Source organism: Corvus cornix, chromosome 3, assembly GCF_000738735.6.
Source record: "Corvus cornix cornix isolate S_Up_H32 chromosome 3, ASM73873v5, whole genome shotgun sequence".
NCBI lineage: Eukaryota > Metazoa > Chordata > Aves > Passeriformes > Corvidae > Corvus > Corvus cornix.
The window spans coordinates 35,157,402-35,171,151 of NC_047056.1; the positions used below are offsets into that span (position 1 = coordinate 35,157,402).

The following is a 13,750-nucleotide window of genomic DNA, read 5'->3' on the forward strand; positions in this document are numbered from 1 at the left end:
TTAGAGAAACTGTAGAAAGCATACCTTGGCCTCTCTGTAATAATCTCCATTAAGGTTCCAGACCCTCCTTCCCAAATTTCTGGCACCAGTACACGCAACCCAAGCCTTCCCAGGCTCAGCATCCTGAAGCTGACAAAACCCACTTGCGGAACCAGTGGCTCCATACTCTGAATGGCATTCCTGACCACGGGGGTGCATCGTTCCCAAAGCTACCATCACACCTTCGGCTGGACAGGACACGGCAGAGACAGGTCCCTCCCCGAGATTATACCGAGGGGCTGCCCTGTGCAGCCAACTACCTCCCGTCTCCTCCACCCGGTCGCTGCCGCCCGCGGTTGGCAAGCTCAGACAAGGCAGCATTTTGACCTTCGGCGACATCGTTCTTTCGGTTTCCCTCCCGCCGCCCCCTCGCCTCGGCTCGGGGCAGGCAACTCCGGCCAGCCGCACTCCGTCGGAGCGAGCGCCGCGCCGAGCGCTGCCGCCTGCCGGCCTCGCAGGGCCAGCGCCACAGGCGCCGCCGCACCTCCGGGCCGTCCTTGGCCCGCGCAACCCCAGCGCACCGGGCGGCGGCAGGGCCGCGGCTGCCCGGCCGGCTCTGGGCAGTGACGGCAGCAGCTCGGTAGGGAAGACCGGCCGGCAGCCGCGGGCGCCTCTTGCCCGCGTGCCGACGAAGAGCACCAGGCGGCCCGGGGCCGGCTTTTGGTGCCGAGGTCGGCGGGCGAGAGGCGGCACCGCCGCTTGTTTACGAGCGGGCGGAGGGGCGGCCCGGGATAGCGCTGCGCCACCGCAAGAGCGGGACAGCCCCTCTCGCCCCCGCGGAGCGGGTCCGCCACGGCTCCCCTGCACCCGCGGGGCACCTGGGCGCGCCCGGGAGCCCGGCTGCGGGAACGGAACGGGGCGGGGCGGGGCGGGCAGCGACCGGCTCTCCTCTCCCGTGGCGCCGGGGCTGAGAGGGCGCGGAGCCGCTCCCCGTCCCGGATCCCCGCGCCCCTCGAGGGAGCAGGCAGAGAAAGATGAGGAGGCTTTCGCCGCCGCGGCCGGGGACGGCGAGGCCCCATTCACGACTCCCCGCAGCATCGCCCTGCAGGGGCTGCGCCCTTCGTGGGGCCCTCTCCCTCCCCGCCCCCGGTATCCCCCGGGCCGCCGCCAGCCCGTCCCCGCGGTCTGGCGCCGCCGCCCCGCTCCGCGCCCGGAGCCCCGGGAGGGGGAGGGGAAGTGCAGGGGGAGGCGGAGGCGGCGGCCGCTGTGGGGCCCAGGCTGCTCGTCGCCTCCGCTGCGCCTCTTCCAGCCCCAGGATCTGGGGCTGGGGGGGGCGGGAGGAGAGGAGGCGGGCCCGTCTCAGCAGTGCCCAATGAGAGAGGCGCGGACGGGCACTTGGGGCGGTGCGGAGGCGATCATCGCCCAATGGGGGGCAGGGCAGAGGGCGCACTTGGAGCGGGGCGAGAGTGAGGCAGGAGGCGAGTCGGGACTCGGGACGCGAGGGGGGCAGAGCCAGCAGCCGTCGCCGCCGCAGCCGCGCTCGCAGCCGCTCGCACGGACGGCGCCGCGGGACCAGGAGCCGGCGGGCGAGGGACGAACGGACTGAGGGACGCCGCTTCCCGGAGGGGGCAGCGGGCGGAGCCGCAGCCCGCAGGAGAAGTTTGGCTGAAGCGGCCGCCGCCGCCGAGAGAGGAAACTTTCCTCGGGGGGCCGGAGGCGGGGGCGGCGGGAAGGAGCCGCGGCACGCTCGGGTCCGCCGCCCGGCGAGGGGGCTTCCGAGAGGCTCCCCCCGGCCCAGGCCGGGCTGCGGCGGCTGGGATGTACCTGGCAGCGGTCTCGGCGGGGAGGAGACGCCCGGGCGGAGACGGCAGCTGGCACCTGGCGGCTGCGGGGTGGCTGTTCCTGCTGGCCCTGCTGCTGGGCGAGTCGGGGACGCGTGCTCTTGTCTGCTTACCCTGCGACGAATCCAAATGCGAAGAACCGAAGAGCTGCCCCGGTAGCATCGTGCTGGGGATCTGCGGTTGCTGTTTCATGTGCGCTCGGCAGCGGAACGAGAGCTGCGGGGGAGTCTATGGGCTTCACGGAGCTTGCGACCGGGGCTTGCGCTGTGTCATACGACCGCCGCTAAACGGAGACTCCATCACCGAGTACGAAGTGGGCGTCTGCGAAGGTGAGAGGCGGTGGGATACCATCTATCTCTCCATCCATCCCCTAGGGTGGGGGTGCCCGATGGGCGGCGGGAAAGGAAGGAGGGCGCACCTAAGATGTCTTAGGCGCTGGTGCGCCCTCCTTCCCTTCCAGCCCGCCCGCCTGTCCCATCTGCGAGCGTGTCTTGTAACCTTCCCTGCTTATAAAACCCCACAAACTCCTACTTAGAAGTTTGGCCCTTAATTTTCTTACCGTGAACTTTAAGGTTCTACCAATTCTCCCTTCTCCGTAGCGTGTCACTGGTTTGCTAATAGCTTATATCAGCTACTGATGCCCAGCTAAAATTCCTTGATAAAGGACTCGGTAAGGGTTTGGCAGATGGAGATCGGCGGAGGTCAGTCGTGCACACATGATGCCTGTTCCGGATTCCCTCCTGTGTAAGGAAACAACAAACACTGATCGTCTGTTACAAAGTTTTCTTTCCTGTTCCTGTCACTTAATATCTCTCTGCCTGTCCTGCTCGGCATATAATGATAAGGGGTGTCTTTTTCCCTGCTGGAGCATCAAGCGGGTGGGGGAAATAACCACGGCAGAACTCCTCTCAAAGTCACTTCAGCTTCCTGCCGTGTGCTTGTGAGAGGATGAATAGGTATCAAATGCAAAAGGAGTTCACCCCCCTTCAGCTTTTATCTAATAGAGTTACTAAGATTTTATATATATATATATGTTACAAATCAATGAAAGGCCAGGGGTAAATTTTTAGTCTCTCTTTCTCTTGTACCTCCAGTTGCCTTTTCCCCCAAGCTGAGGGAAAACATGGCGCTCTAAAGAGATTAAAAATAAGCAGTAGTTTGGGATATGTATAAATGTATATGTGACTCGGAGCGGGAGCTTCGACAGTTCTGGAAGAGGAGACGGTGGCGGTCTCCTCTCGGCGGGTAGAGGGCAGTAGAAAGTCCAGAGAGCTGGTGAGGCTGCATCTGTCCAAAAAACTTGCATTTAAAATGATGCACTATTTTAAGAAAGCTAAAGCCTGTCATTTTTAGTGGGCAGCTGACCTTTGTCCTGGCGCTCATTATTAGTTTAAAACTCCATTTGCCTCCGTAACAAATAAATTGCAAACCACAGCAGAGCCGGGCAGTGTGTCCCCCCCCTGTGCTAGAACCAATACCATCAGCCTCGGAAGCTGATGCTTGGGGAGGACGAGCTCCAGGTTAAAAGATGGATTGTTAAACATTTTAAAATGACCCTAAACTGTTTCTAAGACCTTGGTTGAGACTGTGTTGCTGAATATATACATTACTGTTGTCTCTTATTTTTAATATGTATTGGAAAAGTTTTTGTAAATAGAAAAGTACAAGCAAAGGTACTTTGAAAACTTACCTGGTTTTGCAGGAGTTTCTCCTATCGTGTTTTCAAGTAAAAGCTGAGCTAAAATAGCTTCCCCCCTTCTCGATGGTTAAAGGAACTAAAAGCCTACAGTCATTAAAGGCCTTAATGTTTCAGTTCCCGTACTGTATCACAATATGGACATCTCTGGCAGTTTAGGAGTATTTCATTCCTTTGAAGTGATGCAATCTGTACGTTGCTGTAGTTCAACTCATAACACGTCCCATCTACTGTTGAAAATAGTATGAAGCATTTGTTGGCAAGATTGTGTTTCAATTAGTGTTGTGGTTAGAAACTAGTTCCAGCTGTCCCTATAGGAATAGTCCTAGGGGAGGGAGGTAAAGAGGAGGGAGATAATGATCTATTAACTATAACTAAGGGAGATAAGTTAAAATAAGAAAACTAAATAGGTGAGTTATCTATTTAATTTTCATTCTCATAAATGAAAAGCAACCAAGCTGAACTGTCAGCCTAATAAATAGTCCTGGAATACCTATTAGTGAATTGTCAGGAAACTGTCTCATTCTAAGAAACAGAAGTAATATGTTGTTCTTCATGGTGCGTGTTTTGCACATGAGGTGGCAGCAAGGATAAAAGGGTACTGATTGTACTGCCTCTGATCACTAATATGTGGTTGAATAGCTCTGTTTTTTTCATTGTGATGACCTAAACAGTTGTGCAGTTTACAGGCACACATGCAACAGGCTAGGCTGGTGATGCCTGATGTGAGTGGTATTAAGCCATGCCTTTATCCCTTAACAGAATAAAGGCTGCACTTTTTTTGTTGTCTTGTGCACTGGGAGTGCAAACCCTTTCCTTCCCCAGCCCAGGGAGGAGGAAATAGAAGTGTCTTGCAGAACTGTGTGAGTAGAAATTCATGTTTTTACTCTCCTTCCTGTCTCTAGCCTTTTATTTCATTGCAATTTTTTACACTGAAATGACCCCTACTGGCTACAGTTATAAGCATGGCTTTTTGTATCATTTTTGAAGCTTTATCCCTGTCTTATTTCAGACTATCAGCATGTGCTGATAGAAGACTTTGAGAGCTGGAATAGCAGCAGGTAGAAATACTTGTCTGCTAACTTGGTTTTAGCATTTAACGCACTCGACATAAATGAATTCTGTAACACCTGACAGATAAATCTCCCTGGCATCTGTTATTGGTAGCTTCTCTTTCTGAAATTACAAATAGAGTATTCTTTGTTAAAGCACTGTTTATTAATGAAATCTGTTGCTGATCCTGAGGGGTTTTTTTCCTTTATCATTCTAAAACCTGAAGGAAGTTCTCATTCATCTTGCCACCTTAACTATACACGTTTCTAAGCAGTTCTGAGGCTCCATTTGTGTCGTTATCTTGAAGTGGGTAAATGCCTTTCCTGAATGCAGTTCTCTTCTTAGTAAATAATAATTCTGAGGTCCTGGTGCTGATGGCTACACCTCCTGAAGGGCATTCTTGAGAAACTTTGCACACCTCCAGCCCCTGTTGACTTTACAACATCCTTTACTGGATTGGTTCAATGAGGTGTTGAGACCCTACAGCCCCTTCCAAAGGCTCTTAGGATTGAGAAATTTTTAATGCAAAGCAGGAACTGCCTTGCTCTCTGCCTTTGAAGGTGGTCCTAGAGCCACCACTGAATTAGACTGAATTCTCCAGAACCATCTTAGCCTTGGCTACTGCAGCAGTGCAGCTGGGCAGGGCTCTGGCTTTCCAGGGGATCAGAGAGCCTTGAAAAAACTCTGCCAAAGAAGTTAGGTTATTCTGTGAAAGCATTTCTTGAGATGACTCTCTTGTCTTTTTCTATGCTTCCCTGGTTTCTGGTGCTATTAGATGAAGAGGCCTAGATTGCTTTGCTAAACTCTCTGAAGTCATGACAATAGCAAATAATATAAAGCTGAAAATGACCTGAAATTATTTTTAACTGTGTAACAGAAACATAAGCTTTTGTGATATATGTGAAATGCTTAGTTAACACAACTGCTAGTCTTATGGTGGTTTTAGTTTCTCTTTAGAATATACTTCCATATGAATTAGCTTCTAGGTAGATATTGAAAGAAGATATTACTGTGCCACTAGCTTACCAATAATATCTATTGCTTTGTTTGGTCTTGGTTTGTTGCTTTGGTTTTAGTGGGGTTTGGGTGTGTTTTTTGCTTTAGTTGTTGGTTGGGGTTTTTTTTGGTGGGGGGGTACAGTTATTGCTGTATTTTTTTTGCTTACTGTAGGTAATTTAAGGCTTGCCTTGAATACTTGAGGCTTGTCTGCCTAGTGCATAACTTCTGAACTGGAGTTCTCTTGGGACCAGGAGAAAGTTGCTGTAGCAGATTTTAGGCAAGTATTGGGAAGTATGTGTGTTAATCTCCTAGGATGATGGCAGAAGCTTTCCTTACTGTGGCTAGTCCTAGTCTCATTTACTGAACTGCATCTTTTTGGGAGTTTGGAGCATTACAGTCTGTCTGACTCCTTGTTGGAGCAAACTGGGAGAGCTTGGATGTGTCCATTGTCCCTGTCCCCACCTTTAAGTCTGCCAGGTTTTCCTCCCTGAGAAATATATAAGGGCACAGTGTATGGTATGTAACCGAAGCTTGGTGAAACTGGAGTTGATGGGAAGAATTTAAACCTTGAAAGGCTAGCTTTTTTTTTTTTTTTTTTTTTTTTTCAAAATTTGGAAGAGGAAAGCTAAGCTTGTTTTTTATTTTGTTCAGGCATTGGTTTACATGCGTGCTAGTGGAGTTTGTCTGTGCTTTACTGAAGTAAGAACAAATTGCTTATAGACTTGATAGTATTTTTATCATAAGTAGTGCTGATGCTTGTAACTTCTGTTGCAGAACCGTGTTTTCGGTTGTTTTCAGTCCTGTGCTTTCTAATGGGTCAATGGACACAAAGCCCTCAACTTGATGCTCTGTCTGCAGACAGACTGCTATACAACATGCTTGGCTTCTTGCCTGTGATGTAGTCCAGACCCCTAAAGATCAGGCAGTATTTTGCTTTTAGTACAAGTTACTGAAGTTCAAGTAATTTGGAAGTTGTATGTGGGTAACCCAGTTGTTTACATCTGTTTGGACTGGAACAGTCCAAAAACTTTTTGTTTGGTTGGGTTTTTTTCTTTGTTAAGTAGTGAATGGCTGGGAAAATGTCCAAATGGTTCTCATGTCCATGTATGTGCAGAGAACTTCCTTCAGAAACATCAAGTGTTAAAACTGATGGTCTGGTTGGGGACTTCATCAATATTAAGTGGTGTACCAATGGTTGTTGGTGTGAAGACAGTCAAAGTACTTCGTTCAGAGGCTGTCAGCAATCCAGACAATCAGGGAGACAAATGGAAAAATTATTCATGTTGTCAAAAAAGAAAATTGTCAGAAAAATTACTGAAGTTGTGAAACTGGAATGAGAAGTAGTTCTTTGGTGAATGTTCAGCTTCTGATATGCTAGTCTTGATCAGATTTAACAGTCCCCTTCCCCTACTCCTCCTCCCTGCCCCCCCAAAAAACACTTATTAGGAGAATGCTGACTTCTTACACACAGACTGGATAATTTCTAAGCTATTTCTACCCTGTATTCCATCAATGCTGAGATCTCAACATCAGTAAGAACATGTAACTCTGAGTGTGGCATGGAATTTGAATTGGATCAGGTGCTTATTTGACTTGGAAATGGTTTCCTCTCTGTTTCTGGGCATCGTGTTTCAATTTTAGAAAAGACTTGCTTCCAGTATTTCAGCAAAAATTAAATGGAAAAGTCTAACAGATGTGATGCAGGAATTGGTATGGTTTTGCTGTTGTGGATCAGCACAGTTAGTTTAAAACTAGAAATCTCACTGTAGATAGGCTGGATTACTAAATTTTTTAACTTCTCTAAGAGGAACGTTCTCTTTTTATTTATTTTTAGTTTTTAAAACTTTGTATAAGCATCCTCTGCTTATGTTAATTTTTCCACACAGTGATTTTTTTCCCCAGGTTCCCCAAAATCATGGTGCTTATACAGATTTTTTCCTTTTTATTTTTTTATACTACCTTCGAACTTGCCCCATGGCATCTTTGCTGGTTTAAGCACCCTCTAGCTAATTCAAGGATTCTTGCATAATTTAACTTCTTGCCTGGTACTTATTCAACCAAAATGTCATTTCACTGACAGGTGTATTATGCAATAATTAGCCCATTAATATGGTTCAAAAATGCTTTCCTCTCCCCCTCCTTACTTTGTGCCACGTTAAGGATTTTTCATCTCAATAAGTAAAGTTTATAGGATCTTGCAGACAGAACCAAACGTTTCTCTGTTTTAATGGATTAAATACTTTGTAGAGGTGACCTCTTAAGTATCTCTTGTGACTTATAAACTGCTTTCATTTGAGAATGCATTTAATCCACAGGGAATGTAAACTTGGAAATCATGAACTCAGGGTTTTGCCTGACACTTTGAGTGACACCGGTTGTGTCTGACGATACTGGAATTTGGAAAATGACTGATACTGACACAGAAAGCTTATGTAGATGGAGAAACTTACCAACATAAAACAAGATGGGAAGACAACTTTGCATAGAGGCTATCTAGATTAAATTCCACATAAGCGTAAGGATTAGAAATAGTCCCTGAGCGTGCTCTTGTCTAAACAGACTAGTTTGGCCTTGTTTTGGGGAAGTAATGTTTTGAGAAGAATGGAAGCAGTTCACACCTTTACCAGAGGCAATACTTAGTCCCCAGGAGCTCTCCCTGGGTATACTGGGTACTTAACTGGAGAATCTGCAAATCATGTTACCACCACCTTGTGGGTCATGAGTGTGCACGTCTTTATTAAGACTGAATAAGAAAACGAACTGGGGAGCACAGGGTTGTGGGCAGGAGGAAAAGCACTGACTGGCTCATAGGCATGCACCAATTCCCATGTTCTTACTTATTTCCTAGACTTTAAGTCTTATATAGACAGCTACCATTAGGCTTCAGTTGTTGGTTGGGGTTTTTTTGTTTGTTTGGATGAGTTTGTTGTTTTTTGGGTTTTTTTCCACTGGTGAAAAGTCTAGCAAGAGTAATGTTTCTGAATCTAAGACAGCCCTTTCTGTTGGGTCATTTGTCCTTGAAATGAATTAAATTTCAGTGTTTTGCTACAGGCTGTGTTGTACTCTCCTCAAGATTTTTTCAGAAAGGCTGGATGTGTGTGTGTGGAGGCATTTTTTCCCCTCACTGATGGGTTGTTGATAAAAAGCTGGGGTCATACTGATAATGGTGTTATACTCACTGATGTAATATGTGCTGCTTTCACAGTAGAAATGCCAAACTTGATGTCTATCTCTAAGTGAGGTTTTAGAAAAAGAAAAGAAGCCTTGAGGGTAATTCTAAATCCAGCCTAAAGTTTTTCCTGTAGTCTTCTATGACTAAGAAATGGGGTGTAATTCCTCTGAAACATGTTGTAATTGTGTTCAGTGGTGCTGCATTAATGTCTGGGGGGGAAAGTGGCAAAATACTTAGGATATCAGATTTCTTACAATAGTGTGGACTGTTCTTGGTATAGGTTGCTTTACTCATGGCCCTGTTCCAGAATTTGTCTTTGACAAAACTTTTCCTACTCCTGTCAGCTTTGCCTCTGCCTAGCAGCTTCAGCAAGCTGCCAGCCAACTACTTGTTTGCAGTGAAGCTGATGCGTGCTGCTGTACATGCAGGCTTCTGAAGTGTGTGGGTGCAGAGTGTGGCTTGGGGAAAAAAAAAAAAAAGAAAGAAAATTGGAATTTTAGACTGCTTTGGAAAATGGATATGAAGCTTTGGCCCTTTTCTGAGGCTCTAGCAATTATTTTTGTAAAGAGTTTTCTAGAGCTAGAGGAAAAATCTGCTATGACAGCTAAAACACCGCTGTCTGTGCTCGTTCTAATCACAAGAGTACTGGCAGATGCTTTTTCTGACCAATTAAATCCTGGGACACAGTGTAGTATTTTCAGTCAGCTATTTACGAACAAGACATGGTTCTGGTCATTGGATTAAAATAATTTGCCTGTAAGTCTTTTTTCAGGTGTGTAAATGTGTAGGCGTCAGACTTCAAAACTCATGATTTAATATTTCAAACCATCTTTGGGGAAGAAGGCTTTTGGAAGTACCGTTTACTTTTGCTGTGAGGAGCCCTAAGAGTGAAAGTCATAAAAAAACAAGACAAAACACACTCCTTCCCACTCCCTCTGTCCCTTGATTCCCCCTGCCCAAAAAAAAGGCAGGGAGAGGGGAGTACCTGGAGAGGTAAAATATTCCCAACAGTGGAACTTGCAGTAATTGTGCACATCACATGCTTCACTTAACATTTCCATTTATCTCCTTGCCTTCCTCAAGACTTCTGTGGAGTTTCTGATAATTCACTGGAAAGCTGATCTGTTTAAATACATTCTTCATTCCTTAGTATGAAATAACTGTCTTCAGACATGTGAAGAGCTGCTGCAGTGAAAATCTTTCTCACTCTGTTGGGGATTTGATCACCTGAGATACATGCTAAGATAAAGCAGGCAGTCAGGTTGGAGACAAGCATTCCATGTATGTGTTTCTGAGGTATCTAAATGTTATGGTACAGTTCTGCTTTCTAGCTTTGACTAGAAATTTTCTCAGGAAGCTGCAAAACCCTTTTATACTGCTGTACATTCCACATGAAGATTTGGTCTTGGAAAATGAACCATTCCAAAATGTGGAAAAAAAAAATGCTTTCTCACAAACTCTCAGCTGTGTGTCTTACCATAAAAGTTTCTGCCGGCTCTAGTCCTTGATTCATGACTTCAGTGGAGGAATAAGTTGCAAGAAGGAAAAGGATTGAAGCCAGTGTATGAGCTCAAACTCACTTCAAGGCTAGTCTTCCCTTCTGCTGCTTTTCAAGGTCTGGGGCTGGGTTTCAAGCATTCTTTAGTGGTGATTAGTCATTTCTATTGTTCAGCTGCTCCAAAACATGAATTTCCTTTCCATCATTCTTTTTTCCTGTTCAAAGAGTATACTGGCAAGAAGCATTTCCTTTTTTTATTTTAGCAAGTTAGAATCCTTTCAGAGTCTCATACCATCTTAATGAATACCACTGATTTGAAAATGCTGTTGTGTATGCCAGTGTTCTGGAGTGGTGGGGCTCAGACCTGGAGTCTAGTGTCATGGAGGAGTTTCTGAAAAGTTCCCCCCCCCCCCACTTCCCAGTTCCCAGAGGGCAGTCAGTACCAGTCTCAGTAAGGATTACTTCTCTCTTGTCTTCAAATGTGGATTTAAAAGGATGCAAAAGTCTGTGAGATGTGACTTGGACAGTTTCACTTTCAGGTCATCAATGCATTTTGCGGTGTCTTTGCTCTTTTCAGCATCCTAAGAGCTACCTGTGATGCTGAAAAAAGGGGCGGAAGTAGCTGAGTAACATGCTTTAGTTAAATGTGAATTATGGGAGTTGACTCAATCCATTCCAGTTAAATTGCAGTTCAAAGGGTAGGGTGGTAAACATAAGATTATTGTGGGTGAAATGCTTGTGAATTGGTTTTCATCAGTGATACTTTAGTGACCATTTCAGTGTTTCTTGCTGTTTTGAGGTGATGCATTATCTTTGTAAACTGTGAAGGAGAGCAGTATAGTGTTTTCCAAACAGTAGCTGATATTCATTAACTGTCCAGAAAGAAAGAGAAGGGTTGGGACACAAAAGAGAAGTTTCTGTAGCAGGCAGAAGGAATTGAGAACTTGAAGGGAAAGCAAAAATTTAAGCAGTGGAGAAGGAGTCTCTGAAAAGGTCTTTCCTTGTACTTTTAGCTTGCACCTGTTTTGAGATGATCCTTTGCCAATGGGGACAATAAATGTAACTATAGTGAGGTACTGTGTGCCTTGAAAGTAAGGCTCAAAGTTAGTTTCTAAATATGATGTTTTTCTAAAAATGCAGGCAGCTCTTTGGGCAAAGAAGATGAATGCTTCAATTGTGAGCATTGTGCCTTGCATGGTGCTGTGTTGTGAGTGCTGGTATGCAGGATTTAGTATGGAAGAAGTGATGGAATGCTGCTTACCAGAGACATGATTCTCAGACTATTTCCAGACTAGACCTGTTTAAGGACCTCTTGTTCAACTTGTTAATGCCTTAATCCTCTTCCCTACTTTAGATGCATGCTATGACAGGACTTGGGAGTTCAGCAACCCAGAGCAGTATGTGAATTTTTAGCAAGCTGAAACATTTGCTTTGCAGAAAGCAAGTGATTATATGAATGATAGAAAAGGAAAATGTTTGGAATTAATGTGAAGTCTCCCTTCCTGTGACTTCATTTTGGTATGAAAGCACAGTTAGAAGAATTGAAAAGGTATTATGTCCTAGACTTAACTTTGATCTGAGTAAATGCAGAACTACTTTATTATCTGGAACTTGCCTGAATGAGTCAGAAAGAGTGGGGAACTGCATGTAGACAGAAATTATTTGAAAGAGAAATGACTTTGAAGCTGTAGTTATGAGCCTGCTGGGAGCATTTGAACTGCTTCGAGGCTTGTGTGCAAAAGGTACTTGAGCGACTGTATAATAAGAGTCCAGTGACAACTCAGGACAGCTAAAAAGTGTGGCCCTTTGATTTCTTGCCCTTACCTGATCATGCCAGCATAATGAGGTGGTGAAAATCACAGCTAAACAAAGATCAGTTTGAATGAAAACTAATAGTTTACTTGGGCGGCTTTTCAGCTGGATTGCTTCTAAAAACCCCAGAATGTTAAATACATACTTGATTTTTATATTTTTAGGTGTCCTAGAAGTCAGCTAGGGGATAGGATATGCATACTAAGGTTTGAGGCTTAGATTCTTATATTTGGGATTTGTTGGCCCTGCTTGCAGAGAAAGCTTTCACAAACTACTACATCAGTTTCTCTCTTCACATCATCCAGATTTGAGAGGTAGGCATGAAAGAACAGCCTTCTGAAAAGGAAGCCATAGAGGTCAAGTAGAGCATGCAGGAAAATGTATACAGCCTGGAATAGTTAATGAACTGTCCCAGGTCCCAAATCACTGGTGTGTAAAAGTTTGGTTTTGGAGTAGTCCCCAGGACATAATGATCTTTGTGAGTAATAGAGGCTAGGTTATATGCTTCATACAAGATAGCGTTCCATTGTCAGTTGACATACTGCTGACCTCTAAAGGAGCGAGCAGGTTATACTGGACCACCATTTATCTGCATCAATGAGAGCACTGGAGGCCTTTGCATCAAGTATCCAAAGCTTTGATTTGAAGTGAGGTGGATTCATCCCTTTAGCTCTTGTGAGTACTTTCATGTGGTTGTACCTTTCATTCCAAAGAATTTTGTTCTGCTTATATTGATGTGACTTCTGAGAGTTTATTCTGAGTGGTAAACAATTACTCATTTAACAGGACCTTGAAATTCTGTTCATAAAAGGACTAAATCAACCAGGAAAAGGAGTCAGTCTTTAGTCTGCATGAAAAATCATGGTAGACTTGGCACTGATTTACTGAACTAAAATAAGCTCTTGCTATATGTTTACTCCTTCATTGATGGAAATCGTGTTTCTAAATAAACTTCTGTGAAAAGTAAGCTGCTAGAAGATGTGCAGGCTAAAACTGGATTTGCATTCTTCCTGCCTGAATGTAACTTTTTTGTATTCACACCAAGTAATGAAAAATAGCTTGTTTGAAGATTCAACATGTTAGAAGTATAGTCTGCACATGTATTACTGAGGGATTTCTCTTCTCATTAAGACTTTAATGGCTACTGAGCTAATTTTTGAGATGTGGGGCAGTGAAGACTTTAGGTGCACTTACTGTTGGGCCAAGTGCTTCCTGTGTACCTCCTTTTCTGGAAACTTACGAGAGGTGGCAGATGTGGTACCAACCACTAACCTGTCCTGGGAGTCAGGGTGCCACAGTGTGCAGTGCATCTGCATTGAGGTGTTCTACCGCAGGTAAGGGATGACTTTGCTTTCTGTGCCAGCTGGGTCCCACCTTATGTGGGGTTGGCAGCTCTCATGTGACAAGATCCTGCTGATCTGTCTGCCTTAAGAAGATCTAGTGCTGAAATGCCACAAGGCAAAGCAGCACAAATGCTCTAAACTGGTTGGCTAGAAAAGCAGCAGAGCATCGCCATCTGTGTGTCCTTCCAGTCTGCACTGCACAGGCCTGGGAGGCGCAGGGCTGAGAGTGCATGCACTGCCTCTGGGCTCCTGTCCTGCACCCAGGAGTACAGGAGGAGTGTTCATGTCAGAAACAGGGAGCAACACAAGCACTTCTTTAAGGCTGTTAGACTGATCTGGATGAAGCTGTGGTCCCTG

At 45.7% G+C, this 13,750-nt stretch overlaps 1 protein-coding gene across 1 annotated transcript in view; it reads left to right on the plus strand.

The window, feature by feature from the left end:
- Nucleotides 1-1,453: 1,453 nt before the first annotated feature.
- The window catches only part of CRIM1 (cysteine rich transmembrane BMP regulator 1), a 175,625-nt gene continuing 163,328 nt past the window's right edge, over nucleotides 1,454-13,750 (plus strand). The window contains exon 1 of the mRNA XM_039568479.1: nucleotides 1,454-2,149. Within this exon, the coding sequence (XP_039424413.1) occupies nucleotides 1,798-2,149 (352 nt within the window). The 5' untranslated portion in view covers nucleotides 1,454-1,797. The remainder of the gene's footprint in view (nucleotides 2,150-13,750) is intronic.